Source organism: Martes martes, assembly GCF_963455335.1.
Source record: "Martes martes genome assembly, chromosome: 14".
Classification (NCBI taxonomy): Eukaryota; Metazoa; Chordata; class Mammalia; order Carnivora; family Mustelidae; genus Martes; species Martes martes.
In genome coordinates, this window is record NC_137902.1 from 19,786,446 (window position 1) to 19,808,474 (window position 22,029).

The 22,029-nt window shown below is 49.0% G+C and overlaps 1 protein-coding gene across 3 annotated transcripts in view; it reads left to right on the forward strand.

Moving 5' to 3' along the window:
• Positions 1–22,029, forward strand: part of XPNPEP1 (X-prolyl aminopeptidase 1) — a 55,723-nt gene that overhangs the window by 21,683 nt on the left and 12,011 nt on the right. For all 3 annotated transcript variants that reach the window (XM_080822717.1, XM_080822716.1, XM_080822718.1), the window contains 11 exons: positions 7,380–7,443; positions 8,644–8,748; positions 11,060–11,152; positions 11,474–11,617; positions 13,558–13,653; positions 15,770–15,851; positions 17,393–17,603; positions 19,200–19,289; positions 19,855–19,905; positions 21,242–21,300; positions 21,464–21,541. In XM_080822717.1, coding sequence (XP_080678843.1) covers positions 7,380–7,443; positions 8,644–8,748; positions 11,060–11,152; positions 11,474–11,617; positions 13,558–13,653; positions 15,770–15,851; positions 17,393–17,603; positions 19,200–19,289; positions 19,855–19,905; positions 21,242–21,300; positions 21,464–21,541 — 1,073 coding nt within the window. The remainder of the gene's footprint in view (positions 1–7,379; positions 7,444–8,643; positions 8,749–11,059; positions 11,153–11,473; positions 11,618–13,557; positions 13,654–15,769; positions 15,852–17,392; positions 17,604–19,199; positions 19,290–19,854; positions 19,906–21,241; positions 21,301–21,463; positions 21,542–22,029) is intronic.

The following is a 22,029-nucleotide window of genomic DNA, read 5'->3' on the forward strand; positions in this document are numbered from 1 at the left end:
GGAGAAGCCACCGAAGACTAGGGTTCTGCATGTAAAAGTGGGCAAAGGAGGAGGCGAGAAAGTACGAGTTGTGAGTATAGGAGAAGTAGCAGATCCAGCTGGAGCGGGGGCTGGTGGCATGTGAGGAAGCCGTGGTGGTGGGGTACATTACTGTTGGATTGAGTAGGCAGTGGGGAGGTGGGGGGAGGTGGGTGCAGTGTAGGGTGGGGGTTGGTAACGATTCTTCCATTCACCTTGTTCTCTGGGATATACGAACAAGACTCACCACCTTCACAGGAACCAAAGTTTCATCTTGGCTGAGGACTGGGTGAATAAGTAGGTTGGTCAACACAGTCTGGGCCTCAGTCATGGTAGGAGACTAGGTGACAGGCACCCCAGCATTTAGGAAGGGCAGACTCTAGCCTTGCCCCTGAAGAAATCCTTTTTTCCCTGTACCTCCTGTCAGTGCCAGGCTTTATTTAGCCTTTGGACTTGGGCTTCATGTGGATTCTGTACTGATGCACCAGCGATGGTTTCCAGTTTCTGCCTTTCCAGCATCAGGCAGTTGCCCTGGACTGATTGGTTTGCAACCATTTTATCTCAGTTTTGAGCAGGTTGATGGTTCCTGGGGTGGGAGCACATTATATGGCAGTTGGTGTGGGGTCTTCTTTGAGTCACTGCCTCAGTCTGGGTTCTCCAGAGGGACAGAACCGATAGGATATATAGAGATGTATACGTACAGAGAGACTTATCCTGAGGGATGGGCTCCCACATGAGCTTCCCCGGTTCTCAGAACTTTGAATTTGAACTGGAACTCCACCACCAGCGCTCCTGGCTCTCCAGCTTGCAGACAGCACCGATGGCGTGTGTCCCTGTCTGAGTTAAAGGCCTGAGAACCAGGAACGGTGATCTCTGAGGTCAGGAGAAGATGGCTGTCTCAGCTCTAACGAGAGAGCAAATTCCACTTTCTTCCATACCTTCAGCGGATTGGATGCTGAGCACATAGGTAGGATGTCTTCAGTTTGCTGATTCAGATGTTGTCTCTTCCAGAAACCACCTCACAGAGATAGCCAGAAATAGTGTTTTCCCAGCTAGCTCTCTGGGGATGCCTTAACCCCCAGGGTGACACAGAACAGTCGCCCTCACAGTCCCCTAGCACACTGTTGTGTGAAATCGGGTGTCCCCTGTGAGAGGGTCGCACAGCCTGTTGTAGCGTCCCGGCTGAAGACTCCTTACAATTCTGCTTCATGCATGAGCCTTCGCCTCTAGGGGAGGCCTCGGTGGAGGAAAGGCTGGACTGTGAATGTGACTTGAATTAAAAGTTGAAAGTTTCTGGTTAAGGGTGGGTTGGGATTTCAGTTTGTATTCTTCTTCCTGGAGTTAGGATACAGTCTATATGTGTACTAGTAGGGCATGTCCTTGTAGCCAAGATAAGCCAGGTTTATTTTGATATTCTTCATTCTGGGTGGTGGTCTTGAGCCATTTTTTCTTCTTGTTATTATAAAGCTGTTTCTTTTTAAAATTTTTTTATTTAAAAAATTTTTTTAGAAGATTTTATTTACTTAATTTGACAGAGAGGGACACAGCGAGAGAGGGAACACAAGCAGGGGAAGTGGGAGAGGGAGAAGCAGGCCTCCTGCTGAGCGGGGAGCCCGACACGGGGCTCAACCCCGGGACCCCGGGATCATGACCTGAGCCGAAGGCAGACACCCAACCGAATGAGCCACCCAGGTGCCCTATAAAGTTGTTTCTAATCTGATACCCTGATTTGGGCCTAATATGCCCAAAGCAGTTCCTTGTTAAACTGGGGAATGGCAGTGAGACTGGCCAAACCACAGACATTCCAGGTTCTCCACAGCTCTATCCCCTGCTAATGATCCCAGAATTTTTTTTTTAAAGATTTTATTTATTTATTTGACAGAGATCACAAGTAGGCAGAGAGGCAGGCAGAGAGAGAGAGAGGAGAAGGCAGGCTCCCTGATGAGTAGAGAGCCCGATGCGGGGCTCAATCCCACGACCCTGAGATTGTGACCTGAGCCGAAGGCAGAGGCTTTAACCCACTGAGCCACCCAGGCGCCCCATGATCCCAGAATTTTATAGTTGGATGGCTTCTCCCTGGATGAGGAATCTGTGAGTCAGGGATTTAGGTTTTTTTCAGATACTAGGGACCCACTGAGGGCTTTGGAACAAGAGAGTGACACAATCAAAGATGCAGTGTTGAGTGTGGATTGGAGAAGGGACGTACTGGGAGCCGAGAACCCATTGGGAGACCATTGCGGGATCCCGGAGTCAGGGTCCGGAGGGCTTGGACTTGGTGCTGGCTTTAGGAGCAGAGAAGAGGGGAAGGATTTGGAGGAGAAGCAGTAGAACACAGATTGAGTGTGGACCTTATAGGTAGATGGGAGAGGGGCTTGGGAAGGTTGGAACCTGGGAGGGTTTGTGGGGTCATCCAGAGAAACAAATGAGAAATCCTGAGCTCCTTGTTTCAGTACCTTTGGCGAGGTGGGGCACAGTTGGGGTGACTGCTACTTGGGACTCTGGGGCCTTTCCTGTACTGTGAGGACAAGGAGCAAGGGTTGGCTTTGTGTGTGACCTGCCACAGCAGCCTTCCCAGTAATAGAGAGGCTGCTGTTCTCTGTGACTCTTGTTCCTGATTGTTTCATTTCAGGCTAGATTGAGGGTTGATGGAATTTCTCCTACGGGTGGGGAAGGGAGGGTGCTGGAGAGTGAAGGGGAATCTTGAATTCTGTCCTTTGTGTGCTTTCCGAAACACAAATACACACACCCACACACTGTTCCGTGCTAGAGAGAAAATGCACCCCAAACGCGTAATTACGCGAGGACCAGGCACTCCAGGAGTCTGCTTCTCTCTGTCCTCTGCAACTCTGAGGGTTCGTTCTTTGTAAACGCGAAACAAGGGTTGTGGTAATCATGAGTTTGGGCCCAGGGGGACTTTCACAGTGAGGAATTGTCCATTCTTTCCGGGAATCTCATTGCTTTCATGTCCCATCTAAGCCAAACATTAAGATTCAGCGGTGCCACTGGCTCCAAACCAGGAGAATCCTTGGTTGGGGCCAGAGCTGTGCCAGCACTGCTTGGAAATCCCGAGTCTTTATCCTCCCCATCTTTAAGGCTTCATATTCTGCTCCTGGGCGTAGTGTAATCAAAGGGTCATGTTCTGTCCGAGGTGACTCTGCCAACTTGAGTTTTTGGCTATTTTTATGGTTCCTCCTTCTGGAAGACTTGAATCAGATTTTCCTAACCTCTGTCCTACTCCCATTCTTCCTGGAGTCAGCTTCCTGTTTTGTATTTCTTAAACAGATTCTCTTCTAGGGTGGAGTAGTGATTTTTTATCACGGAGTGATTTTATCCACTGTATTAATTAGAGTATTGCTAGCAGTGGTCCCACATCTCACAGTTTCAGTGGCCTGGTACTTGTCTCTTGTTTACGTAGTGGTCTGGAGTGGGTGTTCTTGGTTGGTGTGTGACTTTCTTCTACTAGGAAGAGAGTGATTCGGAGATCCAGGCTCTTTCCATCCTCTGATGCCATTATTCCAGCTGGTGGAAGGGGGAGGAGTATGGAGAGGCCACACTGCTTTTTAACTGTCCTGACCCAGACATCACCTCGGCCCCACATTCCATTGGTAAGAACTAGTCATGTGACTCCACCTAGCTGCATGGGGACCTGGGAAATGAAGTCCTAGACGGGAATATTGTTGTGGGCAACAGTACAGGGTGTGTTATCATCACCTAAGGCAGGGCATGGATAAATGCCAGTGTGGATGATCCTGAAAAATTCTGACACATGGCAGTTCTCTGAGTTTGGAGTGGGCCAGAAAACTTTGGGGAAGAGAACATGTTTGAGCTGGATTTTGAGAGGTGGCTAAAGCTTTTTTTTTTTTTTTTTTTCTTATTTATAGATGTGCTTTATTTGGCTGTGTATTATTTATGTTGTTTGAATTCAGTGCCAACACTTAAAAGTTAGGTGATCTCTCATGAACACACATATATTTAGCTTCTGAAGTACTTCAGGGTGGGAACATGTGGCCTGCATTCTAGCATGACAGGACTCAGCTGAGAAGAGCTGCTCTCTGGAAAAGTCACTTCCTTATCCTGCTTTACTTACTTAGTTTACTTGCCTGTACCCCAAGACATTGAAGTTGAACCCACAGTTATAATCCCTGCTGGTCTGAATAATGTGTTATTTTCGTACTGCTGCTGTAACAAATGACCACAGACTTAGTGGCTTACAATAACAGAAACCTATTATCTTACAGTTCTGGAGTCTACAGGGGTCTGCAGCTGTGTTTTTTTCTCGAGGCTCTAGGGGACAATCTGTTTCCTTGCCTTTTCCCGTTTTAGAGGCCACCTACATTCCTTGGGATGTAGCCCTTCCTTCACCTTCAGAGATGGCTAAGGTTTTAACTAGGTAGAGGGAAAAAGGTTCATTTTTCCTTCTGCTTGTTCATTTATTCAGCAGATACTGGTTAAGGGCCAGACTAGTACGTGTTACCTATGCTTTGATAGGGTTAGGGACGGGGACAAAAAAAAGACAAATACCCCGGAGTCATGGAGCTTCTATTTTGGGGCAGGTTAATACAATAATAATGTAAGAAAGAAGAGAACATCTAGAAAAATGTGCTGTACTCAGAGGTAAAGGCCAAGTGGCCACTCTGGGTGGTCCAGGCAAGCCCCTCTGCAGGGGTGACATCTGATCTGAAATGCGGTGTTGAGAAGGAGCTTGCCATGCCACCATCAAAGAGAGCCTTTGGTAAGCACAAGAAAGAGCCTGTGCAAAGGCCCTGAAGCAGGAATGAGCTTGGAAAGTACAGAGAACAGAAAGCAGGCAGTGTGGCTTGAATGTCTTGAATGGCTGGGAGAGTGGAGGAGTGTTCTGAGAGGACGGCAGGGCCTAGTCAGGCAGTGCATTGGACACTGGGCTGGGTTTGGGTTTTATCCTAAGTATGATGGGGAGATTTTGGCGGGTTTTGAACAGGATGCTAACAGGGCCTACAGAGACATTTGGGAAAAGGTCACTCTCAGTGTGTGCGAAGAATGGGTTTTTGGGTCCTTGGTCGAGGTGGAGATGTTGGAGGCCTGGACTGAGTGCTGGTCTTAGAGATGGAGAGAAATGGTGGTTTTGGAGAAAAAGCCAATAGCTCTGCTTCCTTGTTTCTTTTTCCCAGCATGCTAAGGCTTTGGCTTATTTTAGACCTTTTTCTATTCTCTGGGGAGAATGTTTTTGGGTTTTGCCAGCTCCACTGCTGGGGGAAGAGTGGGAGGCCCAGGCCCAGTGCTTGTCTGGACCCTGCCTAGCCTGTTGGTGTGGAGGTGACAGCTTCGGTCAGTGACGGCTTCCTGGCATGTTGACTACTTAGGTCATGTCTAGACATTCTTGCCCAGACCTTGTCTTGATCCCAAACCAAACACATTCACCTGCTGTTAATTCCACCTCCCTTTGGAGAAACCTGCCTCCTTCCTTTGTGGATAGGCAGCTCCTCTGAGAGGCCCTGTCCCTCTCCTCGGGCTTGCCTGGGTATGGGTGGGGCATTCCTGGAGAGCTGCGTCCCTGCCTGGAAGAGTCTGGCTGTGCCAAGATGAGCAGTACTTCTCTGCCCGCCCTTTGCTGGCATCCTCACTGTGTGTCACAGGTGGGCGAGCCCCAAGTAGGGGAACCTCCTTGTCCAGCAGAAGTGTCCGCTGGGTCTTCCCCATTGTGTACTGTGAGTTAGAGCACCAGACTGACTTTTGTTGACTTAGTTTGCCCAGCCTCTTGGCTGCTTTCTCATCGTTCAGGAAGAAACTAATACTCTCTGTTCCATTGCATATATATGCAGCCCTCTCAGCTTTCTGGTGAGTTGTTTTAAACATTCACTTACTCTTCCTCACAGCAACCCCAGGAGAAGAGGGTGGGGGGAGAACACCTCTGCCCCCCATTTTTCACTTGCATCCAGTGATTACTGGGTTATAATCAAATGAGAATTCTGCAGTTCATAAATGCTGCTGAGGGCCGTTTCTTCTTGTTCTTAGTGCTAAGATCAAGTGTTCTTCTCTGTTTTGGGGATAAAACATGGGCCTGCTGTCGCTTGCAGCAGTCTGAAGAGAGCTGTTTTAGAAATGAGGAACTGAGCCTGAGAGATGCCGTGAGCCTCGCTGCGGACCACATCGCGGGGCCTGCTGGTGGCAGGTGTCACCTAGAGCCCTGTCGTGGTTCCCTCCTCTGGCCCCTCTGGCATCCCCGTGGGTAGCGGTCCTGTGGCCGCTTTGGGGCTGTGGCTGCACTGCCTCGGTGAAAGGGGCAGGAGTGAGACGTGGAAGCCTTCTCACCCCTAGTTTGTGTTGATCTAAAAAGGCCTTGGTCCGGCAGCCCCGTGCTCCGTCCTCAGCATTCTTAACCCTGTCGGGTCCTTTAGCTCCAGAGAAAGCTGCCAACAGAAGGAGCTGTGGCTCTGGTTTCCCGCCCAGCACATCCTGGCCCTGCTGCTGACCTGGGGGTGGGCAGGTTGCTTAAAGTTTCTGTCTTCACCCTTCAGGTTTCTCTTTTGCCAGTAGTCTTGTCCTGGAGAGTTGTTAGGAGGATGGGAGGTGATGGGTCATATGGCAGCTGCGTGGCCGAGTGCTTCAGAGCCCAAGTTCAAGGCCTGCCTCTGCTGCTCGTGGGACTTTGGGGAAGTTACTTAACTCTCTGTGCTTCGCGGGCTGTTGGCGGAAGGCACCCCGTGTCCATGTACCCTCTGCATGGGAATGAGAACCTACTGTGTTCTCCAGTCTCCCACCCCTTGCATTTAGAGGCAAGGGAATGGCAAAGACCTGGTTTGGGTTATGACGTTTTCTTTTGCTGAAGCTTTCTGGATTGGAGGGAGCGTTTCCATGTATTTCCTAATAGGAAGGGACAGGGTCTGCATAGGAGCGATTGGTGACGCTACCTTGGAGGGGAACACACACAGGAAGTTCAGAAACAAGCTCATGCCTAAAGAGATCTCAGAGAATTATTGGCACCTAAAACAGAAATTCAGCCTTTCCCTTCAGAAAAATAACAGATGCCTAAATGTCAGTGGTAAGGAAGGGAGAAGGCTGTTGGTTTGTTTTTTGAGTAAGATGTCAGTGAGGAAAGCGCAGTTTATTATGCTTTGTCTTGATTTGCTTTTGTTCTCCAGAAGAAGAAATAGAGGCTGGCGGGAATAGCCCTCTTAGCCCTTCATTAATTAGGGTCTTCTGCAGTGTGCGCCGTTCGTTTTTCATGTTCAGCTTGACTTTTCTGCTAGGCTGTCTGTTCCTTGACGGTGCCCAGGCTTCGCCAGCCTCTGTGTCCCTGCTGGACCTCGCACACAGCTGAGCACGTGCAGAGCGGTCGCACGTGACCGGTCGAGGTCCACTTCTCCTTCCTTTTTGTTTTCCAGAGCGAGTACATTGCTCCGTGTGACTGTCGGCGGGCCTTCGTCTCTGGATTTGACGGCTCTGCGGGTGAGTTGCTAAATTCTCTCTTGGTTCTTTCTGTACTTTTGTTCGCTTTCCAAAAATAACTGGGCCAAGTTTCAGCCTGTGACAGAACCAGAAAGAAAATGTAAACCAGACACTCCCCCTTCAGCCTCTGCAGAGAGGTGTGAACTCCCGGCATCCCCCAGCTCCCAAAGTTCACCTTTCAGTGGCCCTTTTCTTGATGCTTTTACTATTAAAGTTTTATTTATTTTTCTTATTTATTTATTTATTTATTTTTTTGCTCTTAAAAACTCTTTTGCTCTTTAAAAACGTTTTGAACTTTTTATTGATTATAGCATGCATACGGAAAATTACATCAATTAAACTGAAAATACCTGTTTAACTAGTACTCTACATAAGAAATGGGACCCTAACAGCACCCCAGAACCCCTACCTCAGCTTGCTGGTCCTGTGTAATCCTCTAAGTGCTTGGCTTTGGGGTTCAGTAATTTCACTTTCAGTTTAAATAACAGAGGTTCATGTTGAGCTACATTGCTACCCTGCCCTAACTTTTCCAAAACTGTGCTCCTGAATTTTGGGGTGATTTCCCCCCGCCTCAGATTCCCTTCTGTTACGCTAGCTAGGCTCCTAGGCTCCGGAAGAACTGCTTCCTTTCGTAGACGTGCTCGTGTTGGTTGGCCGCTCTGCCAAAAGCCCCAGGTTCTGTGGGGCCTGCAGGGACTGAGGGCAGGTAGGGGTGGGAGGCGTGAGCTCCCTGCTGGTGACTAGCGAGTCACTGTGAGTACTTAGACTCCACTTGGTTTCTCTCAGGAAAGGTGCAGCAGTTCCCTCGGGGCATTTGGAGGAGCAGACTGCTGTGATCACTGTGCTGGCATCATTTCCACCTCTGTCTTGTTGAATACGAGACCGTTTTGACTGCAGGTGCTCAGCCCCCTATTCTGCCGGTCTTGCAAGTGGGGTTCTGTGCTGGGACCGGTCAGCCGGGGCTGCCCGAGGACTGCTTCCTTCAGAGCATGACCTGCAGCTGGTTCTCAGTGGCATCGACTTCTCTAGCCTAGAGTTTTTCAGAGGCCCACCTGTCCCCTAGAGTGAGTGGTGGTGTGAGGCCGGGCCGCACAGAGCCGGTGCTTCTCACTGGGCTTGCCTGCCTGCTGCTGCCACGTGCGGTTGTCTATGTGGTTGTCAGAAGCCTTTCTCTTTTTTTTTTTTACTCCCCTGCTCCAGGCACGGCCATCGTCACGGAAGAGCACGCGGCCATGTGGACTGACGGACGCTACTTTCTCCAGGCGGCCAAGCAGATGGACAGCAACTGGACGCTCATGAAGATGGGTGTGTAGAGGCTCAGCCAGCCCGACTTTAGCTGGCCAGCTTTGGGAAGGGACCTGAGCGTTCCTCAGGGTGTCTGAATCTTAACCCTTTGATGAGGTCAAGGACCCTTTCGAGAATTCAGGGCGTGTTAGTCCTCTTGGGCTGCCGTAACAAAATCCCATAGACTAGGTCCCTTAAACAACAGAAATCTGTTTTCTCAGCTCCGAAGGCTGGAAGTCTGAGATCAGGGTGCCAACCTGGTCAGGTTCTGGGGACAGCCCTCCTCCTGATTGACAGACGGCTGCCATCTCACTGTGTCCTTACCTGGCAGAGAGATAGATCTCTCTTCTGAAAGGGCCACTGATCGTATCAGATGAGAGCGCCACCCTTATGACTTAAACATACGAGTTTTAGGGGATGCAACCCAGTTCATGGTGCCGGAAAGCCCTCTTTCTCTCACATGCACACGCACACGCACACCCGGAAGCAGACATTTGTTATAAATGGACAGGTGGCGGCCTTTAAACTTTTTGACCGCATGCCTCTGTTACGGTGTGTGCACCCTGCACATACGTGTCTACTCGTGTCTGTGTTTGTACGTACGTACTGGTGTCCATCTGCATTTCAGATGTGAGGACAGGCTAATTTCTTTATTGTTTAGAAAAAATAGACATCTTAATACTTTCTGCTTCACCCCAGTGGATCATTCAGTGTACCCCTGGGGTATGGTTATCCTTGGGGCTCACTTCTCCAGCTGTCAGCACACTAGGGGTCAGAGTGTCAAAGGGGTGAATTCTATCTGCCTGTTCCTTCATGTAGGTATGTGGCGGCCCTGGGGATGAGTCGTCCTTCCTTCCAAGTCCCTCTCTACTCTGCCGTGTCTTTCCTAAGCCGCCCTTTCCTCAGGCATCTCTCCTGTGTAGGGAAATTCTGGTGGGTTTGGTTGGGGAGTGAATCATCCCTGGGATTTTGCCAGCTATCTGTCTGCTAGGAAATAGCATGACTTCATCCTATAAAAGTCATACTAGGGGCATTAAAAGAAACTTCGTTAGTAAGTGGCTTTCTAGCGGTTTGGAAAGAAATAGCCAAGAATCAAATAGCAAAATAACAACTCAGTGCCAGCTTTTAGGCAGTTTTTTGGAATTGAGATTCATGAGCTCATTTCTTTATAAACCTTTGAACTTCCCCTCTGTGGTTATGTGGTTATCAGCAGTCAGGAGGGAAAACAGTAAAGATAAGTACTGTTTTAGAACATACGAACTTTCACTCTAAATATAGATCTATTTCACCAAGGCATTAACTTGTTAGTAAAAATTTGATCAGTTAAGAAGCATACATCCAAACGCAGAAGGTATTGGCTCAGATTAGAGAAAAACTGGAATATCAAAAATAACTTCAGTTCCTTTCTTGAAGCTTATTTGGTGTCCTGTGACTAGTCTCTTGGAAACGGGAAGGGCTGTTTGCTCTTGGGCACTGGGAAGCCAGGGAGCCATCGTAAAGATGATGGTGGCGGGACCTGTGTGGCCCTCTTGTAATCTTTGGAAAGATTTCTTTCCTGCTGAGGCTTGTGTCAGCCATCCAGTCAGGCCTGGTTCAGGGCTGGGAGCCTCCTGTCTGCCACCCTGCCTTCCAGTGGGGGAAGAGCACTGTGGCACGTGTTTCCCTTACCTGGTGGGGGATGTGAGCAAGGTCCCTGGCTCCCAGCCTTCACCATTTGCCACCCAGGTGCTCATCAAGTGCCCAGGAGTGGCAAAGTGACTGAAGGCTGAGAGGATGTCCTTTGTAATGACACGTGTACCGTTGTTGCAGTGGTTCCCAGGATGCCATTTTTATCAGGAGTCAAATGAAAATCTGCCTTTTCTTTCTTTCTCTTTTTCTTTTTTTTGTCTTCTTACCCCTTTGTTTTGTTTTTTTTTTTTTGTTTTAAAGATTGATTTATTTTAGAAAGAGAGGGAGAGCCGAACAGGAGGGGCTGAGAGAAAGGGAGAGAGAATCTCAAGTAGACTCTGTGCTGAGTGCAGGGCCCGATGCAAGGCTCAATCCTACACACCTGAGATCATGACCTGAGCCAAAACCAAGAGTTGGACACTTAACCATCTGATCCACCCAAGGTGCTCCATCATATGCTTTTAAATATACCATCTTACCCTTCTTGCAGCCTTCCAGGATTGAGGAAAGTTCAGATTTTCCAGGTGCCGCCTGTCCACCTTATAGAAAGAAGATGCTTTGTAAAGACCCTGTTATCTTGATGTTGGTGAATTGCATCCTTCTGGGTAGGACTACGAGCTTGGGTGCATTGGGGATTGTTTCTTCTACATTCTTCCCTCTGTAGGTCTGAAGGACACACCAACTCAGGAAGACTGGCTGGTGAGTGTACTTCCGGAAGGATCCAGGGTTGGTGTGGACCCACTGATCATTCCTACAGGTGAGTGAGCTGGAGTCCTTCCAGTGTGGGTGAGGAAGTGGATTCTAGATGGTTCTCCGTATTCTTTATTTGCTTGTGGGACTTGGATCTCGGGGGCTCGGTATAACTTGATGTTATGATAAAGATCAAGGTGAAGAAAAGAGTTCTGGCAGAGAGGCAGGGTAAGTCTGTGGGTAGTGAAGATAACCTTTCTGCAGTTCCCCATCCTGCAGACCTAGCACTAGGTCATGGGAAGATCGCCTTTCAGAAGGCACTGTTGCTTCCCTTAGCTGAACTGGCATTTGGTTCATGCATGGCTGGGCCGTGTGTATTTCTCCCCAGATTACTGGAAGAAGATGGCCAAGGTTCTGAGAAGTGCAGGCCACCACCTCATTCCTGTCAAGGAGAACCTTGTGGACAAAATCTGGACAGACCGCCCTGAGCGCCCGTGCAAGCCCCTCCTCACACTGGGCCTGGATTACACAGGTCAGACCCCCGCTGCACCCCACAGGGCCCCCAGCCAACCTCCCCATTCCCTGCACCTGTCATCGTTCTCCCCATGCCAGCCCACCGCATCAGAGTTGAGCATGAGCCTGTGGCAGGATTTTGCCCCACCCTGGCCCAGTGGCATTGGATGGAAGCAGGAGCTTTTTGTGTTTCCGCAGTGGCCACCTACTTGCCACTTATTTTGCATAATTAATTCTTGCCATGCTTTTCTGGGCAGACCTTTGGCCACTGCTGAGATGGCTTTTTTACCACACTGTTGCTAACTGCCTCTCTAACATGTCTGATATTGGAAGCAGGGCCGGGGCAGGGGGTGGTGGGTTCTAGGTTCCATTTCCTTTTCTTCTGCCCACATCTGTAGGTTTACCTTCCTAGCTGTCCTCCCCCACCCCCCACATCTAGAAACCTGCTTTAGAGGCTTTGGGCGTGGGTGGGTTTCTTTGGCCTGTGTGATAGTGGTTGGTGAGGAGTGAGCGCTGTGAGCCATTCGTGGGAGCTGAAAGTGTGGATTTATGGAACAGCGAGGGCTGCAGAGAGAGGCCAGGGAGGTGGGGCCGCAGGGGAGGGAGGCATGCGGTGCAAACAGAAGAGGAGAGGTGGATGGGGGATGTCTGGAATGTAGGCAGATTGCCCAGAGGGGTCCTGGGAAGAAAGCATTACAGCCCAGACTCTTGCCAAGTTTTAAACAGCATTCCCGAGCTGATCTTCAAAGCGGTGCTGGTTGTGGGGGCAGCCCCCAGCTTGCTTTCCCTGTGACGCCCTCACTGGAGGGTCGCGTGGACTGAGGGGGATAGGTCCAGTGAGTGGCCCCGGGTCAGCTAACCATTTTCCATGAGCATGTTTTGAATTTTTTTTAACTGAATCAGAGGCTCGAACCCGTTACTTGTAGGAGAGGGAAGAGCAGATGGGGGGGGTGGGTACGGGATACGCTTTTGTTCGGACAGACGTGAGTGCCTACTACGTGCGGGACACTGTGCCAGGTGCTGGGTGAATATGGCAGATGGTTACCCTGTTCCCACAGGGGTGTAACCTGAGTTGTAAGTGCTGTGTCATGGCGGGTGGTGGTGGTGGTTGTGGTGGTGATGGGGTGAGCTTCTCTAGGGCTGCAGTTTCATCTGGAGAGCCATAGGGAGATCTTGGCTGTGACAGGGCAAGTGTGATTTGGAAGTAGTAGTCACAGTGAGTCAGATGGCAGGGGGTTCCTAGGTCTTGACACCAAGACGTGAGTCTCTGGGCTCTAAGAATGTAAGGTGGTGGGTGATATTCCCCTGGCCTCTAGGACTGGCTCAGTTTTCTCTGCCAGGCATATGCTCTCATAGCTCCCTGTACAGAGAAATGTGACTGTTGCTGAATTAATTGTTGGTCTTTCCTTCTAGATTATAAGCCCCAAGGGCTGGGGCTGGGTATCTTTCAGAGCTGGAACTGCAGTGACCAGCACAGTGCCTGACAGATAGCTATGCCTGGGAAGTCTAGATTCTTCATACACATTTGTTGGTTGCATTAATTTTGTGGGTGAGGCAGTCAGGGCTCTCGAATGTCAGACAGAGTTGGACAGAGGTTTGAATCCAGCGCTCCTCTTTGCTCCAGTAACACGCTCCCTCTAAGATGAAGGTGCTGGTTAACAGTGTTTGGGATGGGTTCTTTGACTTGACTCCCGTGGGTCCCTGGAGCCAGAGTCGCAAGCACATCTGTTTCTTTCTTTCTTTTTTTTTTTTTTTAAGATTTTATTTATTTATTTGACAGACAGAGATCACAAGTAGGCAGAGAGGCAGGCAGAGAGAGAGGAGGAAGCAGGCACCCTGCTGAGCAGAGAGCCCCATGCGGGGCTCGATCCCAGGACCCTGAGATCATGACCTGAGCCGAAGGCAGAGGTCTAACCCACTGAGCCACCCAGACGCCCCAAGCACATCTGTTTCTTGCAGGCATCTCCTGGAAGGACAAGGTTGTGGACCTTCGGCTGAAAATGGCTGAGAGGAGCGTCGTGTGGTTTGTGGTCACTGCCCTGGATGAGATTGCATGTAAGAGCTCTGGCTTGACTGTGTGGGCATGTTACCCAGTCTCTTCCTTGGTTCTCTGGGAATCTGTGTTCAGGCCAGTCCGCTTTCTGCGTGGCCAGGGAGTAAAGAAGAGACTATGTCACCAATGGGTATTTGATACACCGAATAGGATGGAAAAAACATTCCAAAGAATTCGGAGAGGAATGTGGCTTTGCCCGGAGCAGTATTTCAGCTAGGGGCTGATGTTAAATCAGAGATGATGGCCACCTCTGGCCAGTCTCTTCAGGACTGTGACACTGCTGAGGAAGGACATTTCTTAGCATTTTGTGTCTGTCAACACTCGTGAGTCTCTAGCTGCAGAAGTGGCGTCCTAGGAGATTATTTTTTTCTCTACGCTCTTCCTCTAGTTCCCTAAGTTCTTAACAGTGAGAATGTTCTCGAAATACTTTGACCTCAGAAAACTCAGGAACTGAAAATTCTTCAGCCTTTTTGATACAGTAATAGTTTGTGAATCTTTATGTAACCCTTATGTAATTGTTTCAGAACCTGAAGGAATCTGGTTGAACCTTCCTGTCCTGTCTTTGTTTTCTGATTGGATTTGGCCCAGGGTAACTGAGAAGAGGCACTACCTTATCATTTTATTTTCTCACTGGAGAAAGAGACCCTACTACACAGTGTCCTGTCTTTCCAATCCCCAGCCCCAAAACTTTGTCAGATATCAGTGATGCTTGACAGGCCTGTGTCAGTGATTAATATTCTTAATTAATTAACAACCTTGACAATAGGGAAAATAACATATATAAAGTTAATTTCTTCCTTTGATTTTAAGAACACACATTCCTGTTGTGGAAAAGCTGGAAGATGTAAAGGAAGTAAAAAGCAGAAAAAAACTCGCCTATAGTTTCGTTACCCAGAGATAGTCACTGTTAATAGTCTCTGCATATATATATTTTATAGCTTGATTTTTCCAATGTATCAGTATATTCTAAGCATATACAATAATACAGTAAAAATAAATATCTAATCATATGGTTATACCGTAATTTACTTAACCATTACGCTAAGGATGACCTTTGGGTTATTTTCTGCTTTTTCCATGATTTTATTATGATGCTGCCGTCAAAATCTTAGTGCATCAGAGTCCGTGTCTTGGTTTCTGGTGATTTTCTTCTACTTGAGGTTGGCTTTTAGGGGCGGTGTTACAGGTTAGAGGGTGTGTGCTTGGCAGGGCTTTGGACCCATCTCGACATTTGCCTGCCATGGATATGAATATGGCTGTCCAGCCTCACCCTCGCCAGTCCCAGGTACCGTCATTTTTAAAAAGTGCTAGTCTGATAGGTAAAAGATGTTGCTTCATTGCTTTACTGTGAGAAGCCATTGTTCTAAAATAGAGGCAGCACTTTTCTCACCAGGGTCTTTTTTATACTTCAGGAGAGCAAGCATCAGGCAGCTGGAAGCTAGGGGACTGTAGATAGCGATGCTCTCTGCTGGCCTCCCTAGTTTCTTAAACCTACGACCTCCCCAAACTCCCCTCCACCCTGGTTGTAGGAGGGTCCTCCACCCTGGTTTGGCACCACAGCCTACCCTTGGGTGGGCTCGGATTTGGGTTTCATTCATGGGCCCGAGCCCTGCTGACTCACTGCTTTTGTTCCTGTGTTGGGAAGCTCCACCTCCTTGGGGCTCCGTGGCTGTGAGCCCGGGGCCTTATTTGGGCTCCCTCATCCTGGGTGGGTCTCAGTTTTTCTACCCTAGTCATAGGAAGGGAGAGAGTGCTTGGCTCTTTTCCCTTCACTTGGGAGAGCCAAAGGTTTTCCCTGCGGCAAGGCCAGGCCTGGCAGGTCACCACCAGGCGGACCATTTCAGCTCTTTGTTTGGAGGGTCATCCTCAAGTTTTTTGACTAACTTCCATTCTGTTCCCGGGACGGTGATGCGGCGGCGTAAGATACAGTTCTGGTGCCATCATTTGGTGGACGTGAGCAACTGCAGCCCAAAGGTGGAACCAGGAAGTCAGGTTTCCAGCTTTTCTGAGATGTCACGGAAGCCTTCCATGCATGCCAAAGTGCTTCCCTCTATAATCTACCTGTTCAAATCTCGAGTCAGGCAGGTGACAGGGTCTTTTTATTTTATTTTTTTTAAGGGCTGTTCAATCTCCGAGGGTCAGATGTGGAGCACAATCCGGTGTTTTTCTCCTATGCAATCATAGGATTGGAGACGATCATGTGAGTGTTGGCCCCACACCGGAAAATCCTTCCTTCCTTGCAGCTCCTCAGAGGTTCCGTCCCCCTTGCTGGCCAACCCCACCCCTGCCTGAGATCCTGCTGAGGCGCCACTTTCCCCCTTTCCTGCCTCTCTCTTCCTTTCCCTTCTGGTCTTCCTAAACACTAGGTGTTTTTTACATCTTGCCTCTCTCTTAATCTCTCCAATGACTTGAAATCTATGAAAGAAAGTATCTCTAGTTCTAGGAGATTAAAAAAATAAGCAGGCAGAGACATCAGAACAAAACCACAGTGAGAAAAAAACAAAAAAACAAAACACAGTGAGGTTAGTTCACAAAATTTCTGCTGCAAGGTCTTGGTCAGGTCCCACATTTGATTCTAAGTTTTGTAGCAGCCGGTGCAAAGGGAGATGTAGCTACGCTCCATTGTACAATCCTGGGTCCACAATTGAAATAAACCGAGGCATTTCCAAGGCCAGAAATGACACAGGAAAACCCCCTCAGTTGTGGTTTGTTGAATTGTCTCTCTGTTCAAGAATCGCTTGTGGCCTTCCTGTGGTTGCTCTTGGATTTGGATGACTCTCTTTATTCTGATAATGTTTATTAAGTTGAAAGGGTTTCTCTTGGGTGCTAGGACGATTGAGACAGGCAGGGTCCTGGGCTAGAGCTGGGGAGATGGGTGTCTTTTCACGGGACTCAGGCATCTAAGTGGCACTGACTTGTCAGTGGGATGGGTACTGGTGTTACTGGAGGGGCCTGGCCTCCACTGAGGGGGTCAGAGGAGAATGACCAGTAATAATTGAAGCAGAGATCAAGGGCACATGTGAGTTGGCTCAGTGAATGGGGAGCGAAGGGAATGGTGATCTAAACAGAGGGAACAGCATGGACCATGGCTCTGGGCAGGAGAGAGCACAGTGCTTGTGGAGGACTGGAGTGGTTCAGTGTTGTTGGAACGTGGAGTGTGAGTCTGGAAGGGGAGTGGGGCTCCATAAAGGAAGGCCAGTGAGACAAGTCCAGGAGCTTGGACCTCTATTCTGAGGACATGGGGGAGCTACTGAATGGATTTTTTTTATAAGGAACCACATGATCAAGTTGGCAAATCATAAAGAATACTGTGGCTTTGAGACTGGGGTGTCCAGGGGCAAGACTGGATGCCGGGAGACCAGCTCGGAGGCCATGGCACCAATCCAATGGAGAGACGGTGGCAGCCTGAACCCGGCTGGTGACTGGGCAGGGCTGGAGGCAAGGCTGGACAGACTTGATGGGGATTTAGACTGTAGGTCTGTAGATCTTAGCGGAGGGAAGGAAGGACATCAGGGACAGTGCCCAGGTCCTGGCTGGGGGAGTGAGATGGATGGTGATAACATATACACGGACGGGGACACAACTTGAACAGGATTTGGGAAGGGAATGGGGAAGAAGGAGAAGCTGCTTGGTTTTGTTGCTAGAAGATGGAGCCCGTTGTATATCTGTGGTCCCCCACTGCCCCCGGTCTCGCTCACATGCCCTAGTCTCTCTGTCACCTCACCTCTCGCCCCTCTGCAGGCTCTTCATTGATGGTGACCGCATAGATGCCCCCAGTGTGAAGGAGCACCTGCTGTTTGACTTGGGCCTGGAAGCTGAATACAGAATCCAGGTGCTTCCCTACAAGTCCATCCTGAGCGAGCTCAAGGCTCTGTGTGCCAATCTCTCCCCAAGGGAGAAGGTGTGGGTCAGCGACAAGGCCAGCTATGCCGTGAGCGAGGCCATCCCCAAGGTTGGTAGTCCCGCCGAGGCCCATTCACAGCCTGCCACGTTCCAGCTGCCAGCCCCTTCCCAGTCCTGGCCTCCTGCAGCTTTGTCTTTGATACAGAGGTTGTTCTGGAAGATCTCTGGGACTGGCTGTCAGACCAGAGATGCCGTCTCCCTGGAAGAGCCATTTGGGCTGAGCCATATTGAGAGTCTGAGGGTCTGTAGAACTCATGAGTCCTCTGTGTTTTCCACAGTGTGACCCGAGAGATAATTTTAGGGGGTATACATTAAAACTTAAGTTTATTTAAATGTTATCTGTTTCAGAAGCAATTTAGTGTATACTAGAAAAAACATTTCTAGCGTTTGAGACCATGAGATTGTAAAAATTATTTCATAAGTCAGGGTTGAAGAAACTAAGTTGATTTAAAGATGGTCTAAAGAAAACTGTTATGTAAAAAAAAAAAAGGCCTAGAGGGTAGGCAGCCAGGATAGGGGCTGTGTAGGTGGTAAGAGAGCGCCTGACGTCTGGGAAACACTCTGTGTGCCCCTCTCCCCACACATTATAGCTGAGGAGACTGGAGGCCCTTGGGAAGAGTGGCTTGGGAAGTTGGGGACTTGTTGGAGGTCAGATGATCGTGACCGCCTTGCCCTTTACTGAGCCCCTACTGGGTGATGCTAAGCAGTCTCCTGTCTCCTCATTTTAACTGGGGCTCAGGGCAGGACTGGAATCTAAGCTACCTTGGATGTAGCCTTTTCGACTGTCCCGCCCTGGGCCTCTGGCTGCCAAGTGGCCTTGGACAGGCCCAGGGGGATCCTCTCTCCATCCTGGGAAGAGCCTGGATCTGGCCCCTAGACCTGCCTTTTGAGTGCACCCTGCCACTCTCACACTGTGTGACCCTCAGTTACTCAGATTTGCTTCCTTGACCAGAGTAAGGGGATGATGCCTGCCTTCTCTGTTTCATGGGGGATGTGAATGGGAGACTGAGGGAGTAAGAGTGGAGAGAGAATGCACCCCTTCAGCAAGCTCTGTGCAAGTGCAAGACAGTCCTGAATCCCCTGCCTGTAACGCAGGGCTGGGTTCTAACTTGTTCTTAAGTCGGGAAGGACCTTTCCTAGCCATTCATGATCAGACCATGAAGAGTAGGTGATGTGTGATTCCTGAGCAAGATGGAGGAAGGAGTGGGAGCCCTTCCCTCATCAGTCTGTGTGTCCCCAGACACTGGGAAAAAGCCTCTTTTGTGTGGCAGGAAAGGGGTTATTTCGGTCAAGCTTTGATCGTTAGTGAACTCTGACCATGACCATGGAGGCTTGAAAAGCAATGTCGTCTTGATGGCCGGCGGTCAGCAGTGTCAAAGAGCCAAGGATGCGGGGGATAGAAGAGAAATTCCTTGCTTGATGTACTTTGTTTTTTTGGAAGAGCTCAAGCCCCTTTCATCATGCTCAGAGTCCTCAACCAAAAGGGGCCGGTCTTCAGTCCCCAGGCACAGTGGGGTGGGTCCTGAGTAGGGACTCTTCAGATGACGTGTTCTTAAGCGTGATGGGCCAGGCGAAGAGGTGATCGCCTTGGTCTTGGGTGTGTGGAGCCAGGCTTGACTTCCCACATGACTCCTTTTGCTCCTAGGACCATCGATGCTGTATGCCTTACACTCCCATCTGCATCGCCAAAGCTGTGAAGAATTCTGCCGAATCAGAAGGCATGAGGCGAGCCCACGTGAGTCAGGCTGCCGGTGCAGAGGAGGGGGTGTATGGTGGTCGGAAGGCCCAGGCCCTCCCCTCCTGCGTGGCTTTGAGCCTGGCACGAGGTCAGAAATGCTTTGAGCCTTGCAGTGTTAATGAGAGGATGAGATAAAATACTCAGTACGCTAAGATCTTCACAAAGTCCAGCGTACACCACAGAAAGAGGTGATGCTTCTGTTCCTTCTCAAAAGGCCCAGAGTATGTTTCAAGGCCAGCGGTGGGTCTGGAAAGTTGCAGTGGCTTGCCTTTCCTGCCTCTGGAGAGCGGGAGTGCACCTGCTGAGGGATTTGCCCCTGCTTTCTGGCAGGTCCTTTCCTGGTTGTGCCCGAGCCGTTGAACAGCCCAGGAGCCCTGTCCCTGCTGGTGGGAATTGCTGTGGGCTTGATCGCAGGGAGCACCTGCGTGGAGAGCTCCGTTGGGTGGTGATTGTGCCCTGTGGGTCCGGCTTTCTCAGTCCCGCGTTGGGGCTGGGCTCTGAATTTGCCCAGCTGATTTTCAGTAATAACTCTTTAAAAAAAATGTCTCTGTTGTTTCCACAGATTAAAGATGCTGTTGCCCTCTGTGAACTCTTTAACTGGCTAGAGAAAGAGGTTGGTTCTTAGTCTTTGTTTAACACGTGGGTGGCCATTATTCAGAAACTGTCAACATGTGATTCTAACCATGGCCCCCTCCGTGCTCTGGTGACCATGAGGTCCAAGGTCTTGATCTAATTTTAGGACTCTACTCTTGGTAGTTCTTTCTGGAAATTTGGTGTGTATTTAGAAATTTTTTTATTTGTAGAAAATAGTAATACAGATGAGGAAAGAATTTCCTTAACAGAGAGGATCCTTTCTGGGTCAAGGCATTGTCCTATAACTAAGTGGGATTTCACTATAAGGAAAAATGACTCAAAATAATATTATCGGCAAGCTGACTGTGTTAAGAGGAAAAGGTCTTTGTGTACATTTTGGACTTCAGTTTAAGATCTAAAACCTTTGATAGTAAATTGACCCTTGGCCATTAGTTGCTTGCCTTTTCATTCCTTTTGGTTGACAGCAGGGGATTTCTTTGTGTTGTTGTTAAACAGTCTCATGTTCCCTTTAATTATTATATAAACAACTCTTTAAAAGTAGCTTAAATTGGGAAAAGAATATTAACCCTCACTCCCACCTGTGTAACTAGCTTATTCCTCTGGCTGGTGTTCTTCTGTGTAAATCATTTTTACATGTCTCTCAGTGTATAGATGTGATTTTGTATTTTATTCACTCTGTACCATAGTGTGAGCCTTCTCCACGTGCTTGGAGGCCTTTAGAAAAGGATCCAAATAGTAAAAGCGTTGTGTGGTGACAGATGGTAGCTACACTTGTGATGAGCACAGCGTAACACAGAGATGCTGAATCACCGTGCCATATACCTGAAACTAACATCACATCGTGTGTCAGCTCTGTCTGCATTAAAAAAAAAAATGGATCCAAGTAGAGAGGTTGCATTTCATGGTTAGACCGATTTGCCATTCCTCCTGTTTTCAAGTGTTGAGATCTTTTTAAATTTTTTTTTGCTATTATCAATCATCCTGTAATGATATCTTTGCATATTTATCTTCTTTATTTATTTAGGATAACTTTCTTAGGATGATATCCTAGCAGGAGATGCCTTTGAATTTTTAAACTTAGATGGATTAAGTTTAGGGGAGGTTTTAGGATATAACACTGAGACAAGTAGCTGAGTGAGAAATTGAAAGGATAGAAATCCTTCTAGTTTAGGTAGCTTTGATGAGAGTCTTTGGAAATTCCCTCCTTGTTAAAGATGAGCCTTCAGCTGTGTCCCGTAGGTGGCACAGTGGGGACGTGGGAAGTGAGGACAAAATAGGCTTTCAATGCATCCTTTACCTTGTATGAAGCACATGAATTTATCACCCCAGATGATTTATAAGCAACTCCCTCGTAGGTGCCCAAAGGTGGCGTGACCGAGATCTCAGCTGCTGACAAAGCCGAGGAATTTCGCAGGTGAAGATCCGTGTGGCACAGGGGTGGGGGTGGGGTGGGGGGGTCGATGAACATTGTGGTTGTTTCTTTGGTGAGTTCAGTGAGGCTGAGAGGGCCCTGATCCTGATTCTCAGCACGGTAAAATCCTTTAAGCCGGTCTGCTCTCTGTGTCTTTCTGTTCTAGGCAACAGGCTGACTTCGTGGACCTGAGCTTCCCGACGATTTCCAGTACGGGACCCAATGGCGCCATCATTCACTACGCGTAAGGCATGCGGAGTTGCTCGCTTCCTGGCTTTGCTGCTGCTTCTGCACGGGAGCCTGAGCAGGGGAGAGGCAGTATTTGACCCGAGGCCCCAGTGCCCACTTCCTTGTGTCTGTTGAGACTGTTCTTAGATGGGAACTGAGAACTTGTTTTCTCTTGTTGCCTCTAAATCTCCAAGTCTCTGCCTTTTGGGAGCCTCCTCTGAGGCCCAGGTGTGTGGCATTGACCTTCTCCTTGAGGTAGTCAGACGGGTTGTCCCCCTCTTTCCCTTCTGAGGCATCCGAAGCTGTATTCCGTAGCTCTTCATCATGGAGATCGGAATATTTTAGTGTTTGTCTTTCCTGATAATGGCAGCCTTCCTGATGCATGAGTCCAGACATCTTGTGAGCTCTGTCACCTCCATACTTAAAAACTTAGCACTAGGTTGTGGAGCATCGTGTTGTGGTGAAGGAGGTGATCAGCACCCTTTCGTCCCTCCCTGTGGGCTT